This window comes from Carex rostrata, chromosome 14, assembly GCF_964058835.1.
Source record: "Carex rostrata chromosome 14, lpCarRost1.2, whole genome shotgun sequence".
Classification (NCBI taxonomy): Eukaryota; Viridiplantae; Streptophyta; class Magnoliopsida; order Poales; family Cyperaceae; genus Carex; species Carex rostrata.
The window spans coordinates 4,252,006-4,264,027 of record NC_135931.1 but is presented as its reverse complement, the minus strand read 5'-3'; the positions used below and the strand labels follow the sequence as shown (position 1 = coordinate 4,264,027).

Below are 12,022 nucleotides of genomic sequence, written 5' to 3'. Positions count from 1 at the left end.
AATTAGTTAATTAAAATTATTGAAGTGTTCTTTATTTTATTTTATTTATATAGCATGTATCAAATTTGGCCTTTTTAAGAATAATTAAAAAATTTAACAATAGAGATTTAATGACTTTATAGTTTATAATGATGATCAATCAAAATTTAAATTAACTCAAAATTTGATACATGAGCTATCTACTATATTTTTCAAAATATCAAATGGGTAATACCATAAATATCAGATGTATGCTAGAATTATTCTATGATATCGTATGTGTTTCAAATCAGACCATAAAAACTATGGCATTATCAGTGCTATAGCGCGCTATATCAGCGCAATATGATAATAGCGTCGGTTTTTTTTTGCCATTATGCTGTGACGCGATAAACACTATTTAAACTTTTGATTTTTACATAATCATCAATTTACGAGTCCATATAGAAATTGTAATTTTATAGGGCTCTTATCATAAATAGCTTCTATAGGGGCATTATTGCAAAAATACTATTCTTGGATTTGGCAGCGTCCGTGAGTACTTTGGTGGGGGCCATGCAAGGATTGTGATCGGCCAGACTCAGCTTCCTATTGGTTCCCTGTGATTTCCCAGGCTTATAGAAACAGGAGAGAGATGATGAAATTTGGATAACAAGAGATTGCCTCTCTTATTCCAAACAGGGAAAGGAAGAGATCTTGAGGGACTGGAAACTAAGCGCTTGTAAATTGTGAAATAACATTGCACGGTGGAGATATTTTAGCCGATGTGGAGATTTATGAGCTTTTAAGTTTTAATAGTGACGTGTTCAACGCACAGAAGAAAATGACACCAAAGCTGATCTCAAAAGAGATAGAAAGGGATTTTAGCCTTCTAAATTTTTTGTAATGATCTATTATTAAAAACAAAAACAATCTGAATATTCTGTAATTAATATAAGTTGAAATTGGAGTTGCTTGATTTTTTTTTTCATAAAATAAGTTGGATTGTTGAGAAAATTTAATAATAAATAGTGCAACTCTATAAAAAAAAAAAAAAAAAAACACTTCTGATCAAGTTTCGTTGTTGCTTATCGTACAATTTAAATACAGGAGAAACTTGTTTTTGAAATTATTGATTAACCAAATGAATATATTTGAATTCAAATTGGAAAATTTTGAAAATTAAAAAAAAAAATAACGATGAAATTTTGATCATCATATTAAAATCAGGACAAGATTTATAAAATATGGCCACTAATATTTTTTTAGGAACTTTAATTTAGCTTATAAATTAAAGTTCGTCTGGACTTCTACAGTCCCACCAATGAAGCTAATCAATACTTGATTGAAATTTTGTTAAATCAACATCAAAATTCAAATTCATACATACTTAATTTAAAAAAAAATTATTGATACGAATCGCTATGATATGATATCAAACTGAATTTGATTTAATGTCCAATAGACCACCTCCAATTCAAATTCGTATCATCTGCATTAACTTAAAAAATAATCTTTTGAGTTAATGCATTTGGACTGTTTGATCCGCTTTAAAATCCGTATAGATTAGATCACAGTAATATTAAAAAATTCTTAAATTATAAACTGTGGCGGATTAACTCTGACGTTAACTGAAAAATACTCAAAATTTTGATTTAATGCAGACGATGCGGACTCCCCAATTCCCCTCAGAAAATATTTGACATCTAACACGGGAGACAGTTCATCAAAATCAGAATTTGCTGTGGCAAACGCAGTCAAAGGTAATTTCGGGGTGTACGATAGACACGGTAATCGATCACAACTGTTTTCATACCGACAGTTTAAAATTCGTACAGATCAAATGGGCGGAAATCTTGACGTGCGTCAACGGCTCCGACCGGAAGGCCCTCCAGATAGTTTGTAAATAAACAAAATTGTATGAAAGCCCAATTAGACTCCGATATTAACTGGGCTCAATGTCCGAAATTTTACTAGGCCCAGTTAATTAAATAATGCATGCTTTTGTGGCAATCCAAGTGTCTATGCTTAATCCGAGGAACAAATTAATTAAAATTTTAACTAGTGGTGTCCCTAAAAATATCGACTTCCGGTAGCTTCCTTGAATCCAGGGTGTCAATGCACCCTTTTACCTATTTATCTGATTCATATTGTATTTGAAAATACAAATAAAAGAAAGATTTTCTTAGCTTATTAGGTATGGATAAGAATAACGATTTTTTTTCGTTATCTTATCTGTTTTCATATAAGATAATTTTTAAAAATAAAATAATATAGATAGATATATATTTGTATAAAAATAACACATGATACGATAAAATTTTGTATTTTATTAAACTTTCATAATACAAATTAGTTATATTCATTATTTTTTATTTTAAAAAATATTTTATCAAAAATGTCAATGACCTTTCTTTATCCGTTTACCAGATCCGTGCCGTATTCGAAAAGACGGATAAAAATAAAGATTTTTTTCGTTATTATAACGGTACAGGTATGAAAATGTCTCAATCCGACTCGTATCGTAACCGTTGACACCCCTACTTGAACCTCATTTAATCATTTTTTTTTCTGCCAGCGTCTTCATCTCAATCGCAAAATTGATAAAAGTACATTAAAATATGTGATATATTTTACAGACTAAAAGTTAAAATAAGTTTCAATAATAAAAATGATTTATAATTAATCAAAAAAATTGTTGTAGTTGCTGATATGATAAAGAATACTCATATTTTACTATTATAAAGATAACAATGCTCTAATAATTCTAAACTCAGATGGGATTGCTCGTAGATATTAACACAATGGATTGATTTGACCTCTAACTTTTCTCGAAAAAAGAATAAGATGAATTTTAATGTCTAAAATTTTTAAGTTAATTGATTTTCTTCATTGTAACTGCTTTCTAAAATTAGACTACAAGTAGTAATTATTTTATTATTTTTTCAATTTTTTATAACAGAAAAATAGATATTTTTTTTTAAGTAAAAGTTGGAGGTTAAGTCATCTAACTATTTAATACCCTTGTAATGTAACAAAAGATTTATTCATCCGGATTTCAAACTCATGACTTCTCACATAGAGATCATATGCCTTTGCCACTGGACAAAAGGCTAGTTTCAATAGATTTTGGAATTATTTTTGTTGATTTTATGAATACAGAAAGAACTTTATATAACTCTAGTACAGAACAATTAGTAACTTGCAAGTCAAAATGCTGCTAAAAAGGAATATATCATCTCACTATTGGCATTATCAGTTTAAAATTGCTGAAATTTCAATGACCAAGGTTAAAAATGTCAATTCATGAGTTTTGACGCTAATCACGCTGTTGCGATACATCTTCACTCAATCATACAGTAACAACATGGATACCAGTATTTATCAAAAAAATAATTCGCTATAATTTAAAAATAAAAAATAAAAAAATAGGCAATGTATGGATTATAGAAAACTATTGGATGCTCCTTTATTATTATTTTTCTTAAATTCTGATTACACTTGTAAGAATTGAGAGAAATGGGTTTCAATTTGTTGGAAGTTGTTTTCCTTCAAGGAAATATTGTACAAGTGAAAGGCCTCTAGGAGGCTGGTAACTGGGCACCTCATGTCCTGCTCCTCTCACTGTCACTAGTGTCAGATTGCCTTCATATGTTGTGCTATATCCACCAACCTGTTCACCAAACAAAATTTATACATATATCTGTCAGTGAAATTTACATTCAATTCCGATTAAAGGGAGATAATGATAGAAATTTATACATATATTGTGCTTTTAGGAACTTTCTGTATTTACATTCTGCGTTGTTTTTTGTTGATTAATTACGGATATTTGGTGCGTCAGAAAATCACCGAAGTCAGCATTTCAGAATTTTCATTTAAATATTTTGATTTTACGGATAAAAAAGTATTTGGAGGGAGAGAGAACCTCATTGTTTAGGTACCAAGCGCCCCAAGGAATCTTGACAGGAAGCTGGAGTTCATTTAGAGAATATCTCGTTGATGTAACTGGGACGCGGCCATCAACATCTCCACTGTAATTAATATCGTTCCAGATTTGGATTAAGAAGTTTGTATGTTTTACAGAAAAAAAAGGATGAAATCCAGAAAAGAAGATAAAAGGGCATACGCACAGGTTCATCTAATATCCTACTGAAGTTATCCTAAAAGCATGAGTGATGAAACCGGAAAAAAAAATGCGTTGCATCTTTTTCAAAACACAACATATACAAGAATGTTTCCACAATATATATATATACCGATACCTTTTCCATGTTTCAGATAGTTTGAACAAAATCAAGTAACAATGAATTCTTTGAATCCATAACCTCTGATACAAAAAACATTACTGTAGTCACTACACTAAAGGCCGGTTCTTATTTATTCATGACAATTAAATAGCTGTGCAAGTGCACCACACTAATTTATACCAGCAACTAAAATGTTGTGCCACTGTGTGAGAAGAAACAGAGAGCATAGAAGTAGTTAAGTTGTAATAACAGAAATAGATGAAATAAAATGAGTTATGCTGGTACCTGTATACCCAAACTCTGATACCCTTAGACAGGAGCTCAGTTAGGATGGGTAAAACTGTTGAAGCGCTATCCACCCAATTTGAAATAACATCACTGCATATTGTTGCAGAAATGGTGTTACAAATTTGTTAAATTAAAGAAATAAAAAGATCTGATATAAATTATATGTTCAATCTTTATAAGCTAACTTGCAAGAAAATATTCCACAAATACATAGTACAAAAAATAATTTAACATGGCAGATATGTTCTTCTATCATATCAGACTGAAAATGTGCTAATTTCTCATTTCTTCCAGGTCATATTCAGGTCATACCAGACAAACTATAGACCAAATTTTACATCATTTGGAATTTGGTCTTGTTTTTTCAAAAATATCTCAGTCAATTGTCAATTTTACATCTTAATCATAGTAGTTAATTGCTTCTTGACTTCGCTTACCTTCCCTTTCATTGGAAGGAGAGGTTAAGTGAACAAAAAGGATCTGTATGCGCAAAATTAAATTAGCGCTTATTAAATTCTAGGATGGTGTAATTTGCCTAAATAGAAAGATTATGCAGCCAATTCTCTTCTGACAAGGATGGATGTCGCTGTCTCGAGCGAAAGTGACAATAAACAATATATTTTTTTCTGAACATGGTAAAATAATGTATTTTAATTAGGGGAAATTGGTTTACTGTTGTATATATACAAAACCTCAAAAGACTGATCAAACATATCAGGTTAATTTATATTTACTATTTTATTTAGTTAAGCGAAATTACAGGTTAATTTCAATTTCAGCAAGTACCTAATAAAAGAAGATATCAGTTAACAGGTCATAATAAATAACTTGCACTGCTTGCTTACAGATACTCTGTATGTGGCTTCACTACACCTAATAGTTGCATGCTAAAAGTCTTGTGCAATTAATTTAATGTAGGCCATGAACTGATAAGATGACTATACCAGAAAAGACTACTTGCCAGTTGCCATGAGATTTTTCACTTTCTCAGGAGTTTTGATATTTTCCAGAAGTATACATGAAGCTGCATTGTACAGTGGAGTAGGTGCAACTACCATAGTCACAAGATTCACGAATTATTCGCGATGATTAATTTTTTTTAATGATGGAGAATCAAACACCGAATTATTCGCAAATTTCCCCCGAATTATTCCCAACTTTTTTCGAATTTTTTCCAGAACATTTTTTTTTATTTTTGCTCTCTTGTAGGACTTGAGATTACTGATCTAGATAATTTTGAATTATTTCTGAATTATATCCGAATTATTCACGAATCACGAATTTTTGACTCCGCCGAACAGAACTCGATGCTCGGTCTAAGTTCCCCGTAAATTTAAATCATCTGCACGAATTTAAATACGGATCCACGCATTGTTGGTCTTTTGGAGATTCCTAAATACTAAAACCTGATCCAAGAAACTATCAGAAAGGTCTCTAAAAGTGCCAACAAGTACGGAGCAAATCTAGGAAAAACATTACTGAATTATGTATTAGTAATGATTGTATCTCTACTCTCTAGAACAGCCAAAAGGACTAACCACATGGAAATTTTGATTGATTCCCTACCTTGTCTAATCTTGTAAAATATAATTTAATTTCTTGATCAAGACTCAAAAGTTTCCTCTCTTAGCTTTCCACAAGTAATTGCCATCTAGAATCCTATATAAAATTGATGATGTTTTTAGTAAGCATTGGCACGCTTGTCCATAATCACCTTAAACCCGGGATGGGATTGCTAACTATTTTGTGAGTTGGTATGTTAGGTGAGGAATCTTGCCTTTAAATATTAGATTATTTTTCCTCTCCTAATTAGCTTAAGTGGAAAGTCACATCGGTCCAAAGTACAATGGAGAGAGGATGCTAGTGTTAAAGTGAGCAAATTTTCTGTTATATTTAATTCCCTCGTTATTTATTTATTATGTATCCAAGGAACCAATTTAGATTTATTTAAATTAAACAAAGTTAAATTTATTGTTGAAACAATGGAGGTTTTAAGACACCTGATAAATTTGTATTTTATTAAGAGCCAAATGTGTGAAAATGATTATTTTCTTCACTATATTTCTAACTTAATTGATCTTAATGACAGACTACACCGTTCGTCATAGGAGACCCGACATAGAGAATCCTGATCGCATCATAGTTTGTTAAAGCAGTTGGTTTACTAAACTTTACGCAATAATGTTACTGGAGCCCTCAAGGAATCTGATTATTGGATTCCAACGGCCCAATTCCAGGGTGGGCACTCTAAATTATAGGAACCTTTCCATGTGACTTTACAAGAAAAACATTTTCTCTGGGCAAACAAAAGGATATAGTATGAATTATGTATATAGAGCTAGGGGTGTTCATTGCGTCCAGTTTAGTTGGTTTTGAATTGAACCAAATTAGTTTAAATCAAATGGTTCGGTTTTTTTTTATTTAATAGTTTGGTTCTGTTTGGAAATTTTTTAAACCGAAATAAAATAACCGACTGAATTTTTATATATTATGAATTTGGTCTGGACTGCCCCGGTTTATTTCTTAATATACTTCGGTTTATTATAAATCAATTGTTTTAAATAAAAAAATTAATATATTTCGGTTTGAACCGAACAAACCGAAATAAAACTTTGGTTTGGTTTAGTTCGGTTGCAATGCTTAATCGGTTCTGTTCGGTTCTATTTTTAAATGTGCCTTGTATAACTCTCATTCTGTGAAAAGGAAAGCAGAGGTAAATGGAATATGTTTTTGAGAATACACAAAAATGAAGTATTTTGTCAAGACTTGATCAACTACCAATTAATTGACCCAGAAGCCAGAAGGGGTTTGTTTGAGGTTATTCCTACCAAAATGTTTTTCTACAAGTTTGCAAAAATGTTTGTACCTGCAAGAAGACCAGGATTGCTTGAGCTTGGTGACATTAGCATGCATTGCTTCCTGTACCTCTGGAGTATTTAGATATGCATCTACATAATAATCGCTACATGGATCAAAATCTTCAATCTGCATAATCAAACATTACATCAATATAGATGAACCGTCTTCTTTATTATTTTCATGTACATAATATTAGAATGGCATTTTATATAATACAAAGAATAGTCAGAAGTTGCCTTCAGAAAGTTCTCTGTTATTTTCTTGGAAAAAAATGTGTCCCCTGCATCTCAATTGTTGGTAAGCAATCTTATCAGACAACTAAAGAGAAAATAAAGTGCCACAAATTTTATTGACACAAAATTAAAATTGCAAAAGATGGTATTGCTGAATACATCAAACTAATGGCCATTTGGAAGGCACACAAAGCAAAATTTGTGGCCATCGTTGTAAACTTGTAATACTATCCTGATATATTTATGATTTGTGGGAAAGGTAGAAACAGAGAGATTATAGACAAAGTGTTTATTAGCATAATAAAGTTTGATGTTATGATTAACATAATATCGCTAAATAAAAAATGGAAAAAAATGTGTTAAAAACTTAAAATGGAAAATTATGCTAAAATACTAAAAGAAGTAAAAATTCAACATGCATTATGTTTGTTAGTTAAAGTTCATTTTATTACTGAAGCATACAATTAAAGAAACACTTGAACTAACCGAAGGCGTTTTCGGAGGGCTTATTGTGCCTGAACCCTTGCACAATGGAGCATAGATGTTATAGATGTCAAGGTTGCCAAAAACCGAATCTGCATTTTCGAGCGCAGATGAGCATGTGGAGCCACTACTATCGAGGGAGAAATTACAGTTCTTGTGAATTGCATTGATCGTTTCATCGGAGATGAGAGCATGCGTCCAGAAAAAATCATACATGCCGCTATTGTCGGTGTCGTCATTGATAACCGCATTGCCAATCTTGCATTCACAAATGTACATGTGTTAGTAATGTTCACAAGTGTTGAGTTCATGACGTAATTTAATGGTATTTTCTCAAAAATTATCAACCATAATGCCTTTAAAATTGATGCTATCTTGGCTTTTGGTTTTGTGATTGTATGCGAGAATTCCGTGCGCAAGCTGAGGAACATAGTGGCCAGCATAGCTCTCTCCGGCTATGTAGAAATCTCTTCCTTTGTACTCTGGGAATCTCTCCAACCAATTCACTAAAAACGCAACATTGTCCTGAGCTGTCTTTGTATCGCCATTTAGCGAATAATCTTTAGTGGTGTTAGAGTACGAGAAGCCAACTCCAGCTGGACTTTCGAGGAATAAAACATTGGCCACTAAAAATAAAAAAATAAGAGAGTACAGAGCATAGTAAGTAATCCTCTCTCTGATAGAAGTTAATGCTTTGTACAATAACTTCATTTATTTTTATTGTTTTTTTGCATGAAAATTACCAACCTTTGTTCCATGAAAATGGGTTGTGGTACAAAGTTTTGCCATCACTCATTACACGGAAAGGTCCCAGCTCCTCCATGGCGCCATACCCCAAAGATGAACATCCAGGTCCTTGCATGTCACAATATTTACATTAGTCAGGTTAGTTACAACAATATGCCAAAATTTTAATTAAAAATATATATTTATGTACTTGAAAAATCAATAAATTAGGTCATGAAAATTGTATCCGAGATGATATTGAATTTTCTTGCCTGTGTGAGGACCTTTTGCAAAAAAAAAAAAGAAGAAGTATATATTTGATAAAAAAAAAAGCAGGTTAAAAAAAATTGATTTTTGTGTTAAGCATGACTAATATCTTTAATTATCTAGAAACATTTTCTTTGCGTTTATTAATATGATGCGTATGTTATTGCAGGCTGGAACTGCGGAACATGCAATTGTTGTGGAAAAGAATGTATAGGAATAAAGTGGTTCATTACTTAAAATAGTTCAAATGACTCTTGTTGTTTCTCAACCACCCTCAAAGGCGAACAAAAAGAAACTCCATTGTTTATTTATCTTCGAAAGAGCACCTCCCATTATTTAAATTGTGCTTACACCCTTTTCCGCATCAATTTCCACCTATATTCAAGTGGCCCCAGTTAAAGTGAAAATGGTTCTGAGATGTAATTGCGTATTATTGACGGGCTGGCTATAATTTTTTTTTTTCAGTTTAGCAAAATGTGTTGTGCTAATAATTATTCTCTCCTATATATTTGTTAAAAATTAAACAGAGTTCACACTTAATTTCACACGTGTCAAAACAGAGTTCACTCCTCTGAATATTTGCCTATACATGACGCATTAGAATTATTTAATGACTTCTCTGAGAAATTTCTCAAATGTGACAAATCATTTTCCAATTAAGAACTTAAAAGAATACAACATGATTTAAAAAAATATATATAATCATTGTTTGCACTAGCAATAACTAGAAGCCTAAGCTTGCTTAGAGCATATTTTTTCTTACCATTTGATCAAATCTTTCAAATTTTGGATCAACCATCCAAATAACAGGTGGAGTTTATAAGTCCAATTGAAATCAAAACAAAAAAAAACATATATATAATATAGAAAAGCCAGGGTCCAAATGAAAAGTAACCATGCTTTAATTCCACAATTATGAACAAACATATTACCTCCATTAAGCCATAGGAGGAGAGGTTTAGAAGCAGCACCACCATCACCACCTCCGGTTGCAGCCTCGGCAAAATAATAATAAAATGCTCTGCCTTTCTCTGCATCAACTGTTATATAGCCGCCATACTGATCAAAATTCACGCCCGTCTCCGGTTGCCCGGGCAATTTTTCAATCTTATCTTTCTCTTTGTTCCCAATTTGAGAAGACACCCTCGAAACTGCTGAGGTGGAGAGGCTGGTGGACATCAGCCCGGGAGAGGCGCTGACATGGCGGTGGAATGTTCTTGGATCAAATATTAGTTTGTTAAGTGTGTCAGTTTGCCGTCTTGATGCCGGTACATGGGTTTGAGAAGATATTTTGAATAGTAAAATTATTAGTAGGGATAGCAACTGGTATGGTGGGATTTTGCTCCCCATTGCCATCTTTTTACTTTTCTATTTGTTGTTGTTGGATTGTGGTTTGCTTTTGAGATTACGAGTTGCTTTCCCTATTTATAATGGAGATGAAGTGGAGCGCGCGAGAGGTGGTATGGTATGGTATGGTAGGCGGCTAGGCGCTAGAGCGTTTTACGTGGGACAAGAACAAATCCACATCCTCTCCATTTGTCCTTAAATGGAGGTAATCTTTCATCTACCGTCGACTAGATTTTAGCATATCAACAAACAACTCATGCACTTGGCAGTCACTGCCAAGATTTACAAAAAAAAAAAAAAAAAACTCATGAATAGTATTGTATTGTAATTAGGGGTGCAAACGGGTCGGATATTATCCGACAGTATCCGAATTTGTATTCGAAAATTAGATGCGGATATCTGATATTCGAATATAGTTCTAAATTTTAATTATTCGTATATGAATAATAAATATATATCATATAGTTTAATATATATTATGAAAAAAATTATATAATTCATTATTATAAAAGCGGATATTTGTATCTGTATCTGTATCCTTACATATCCTTATCTATCTAATATTTGATATGTATCCATATTTGTCTAATATCCAATTTGTATTCGAATCTGTCTAATATCCGATCCACACCCCTAATTGTACTACCTACATAAAACTTTGTAACAATTTTTTGCTGAAAAATTTAGCTTCACGAACTGCAGAAAGTGTAGTAGCACGAGTTCTCGTCTCTTTCCGGAAAGATAGATTTTCGATAATTATATATCACGACAAAATTGCTCTAATAATAATTTGTGCAAGTTTATATATATTTTTTTGGAGCATATATGTTAGTTTTAGATATTTGATAACATGAAAACGAGTTCAAAATTACACTTGAAAACATTAATTTCCATACTCAAAAGGTGTAAAAAGGTGTACCGTGTACTTGCTTGAGCATTTTGACAACGAAATGCAAAAGCCAGCCAAATAGCCAATAGTGCAAGTACCATTTTATTATTTTTTTTTATCCTTCAACACACTAGGCACTAGCTACAATCCAATTTAAGATTGATTTTTGTTCCAACCAGAATGTCCAATAGCCAGTTCAAGTATTTATTTGCCTGATCCAGAGCCCAATTTATTTACAAAATTCCAGACTGTTTACATGTTAATGCTCTGTCAACAGTGATGAACTACTATTTCCTGGAAGTGATATTTGGTATCACTTCATCATTAATCTTCCTCATCATACATTGTAGATTTGTAGATAGTACTAATATATAGAAAAGAGTTAATTAATTACTGTTTATCACAAGCCAAATTCTTATCTGTTTGACTGTAGGTGGTACAGTGGAAGAATAGGGAGAAAATATAATTTGGTATAGATTTTAAATTTGCACTATTATTGAAGATGTAGTCAGGATTTCTATCAGTGATAAAAAATATTACTAATTTTTTCATTTAATGATTTTTTATTTTTGTTAAAATATTATTGTTAATTTTCATCGGAAACATAATTGGAAAATTTGATAGGAATCGGTCAAATCAGATCGAAACTCAATTTTTTCACAAAATTAAATTAAGATAAAAATGAAAAGCTCGGCCAAATTTGCAGCGACTTGGCCACTAAG

The 12,022-nt window shown here is 32.0% G+C and overlaps 1 protein-coding gene across 1 annotated transcript; it reads right to left on the bottom strand.

The window, feature by feature from the left end:
- Positions 1-3,415: 3,415 nt before the first annotated feature.
- Positions 3,416-10,479, bottom strand: LOC144564977 (serine carboxypeptidase II-3-like). The gene is made up of 8 exons (XM_078314583.1): positions 9,997-10,479; positions 8,819-8,926; positions 8,420-8,697; positions 8,075-8,329; positions 7,363-7,481; positions 4,494-4,586; positions 3,887-3,992; positions 3,416-3,631 (listed from the first exon to the last, which is right to left on the bottom strand). Exons 1-8 carry the CDS (start codon positions 10,418-10,420, stop codon positions 3,485-3,487), a joined length of 1,530 nt encoding a protein of 509 aa, XP_078170709.1. The 5' UTR covers positions 10,421-10,479; the 3' UTR covers positions 3,416-3,484.
- Between the last annotated feature and the right edge of the window lie 1,543 nt (positions 10,480-12,022).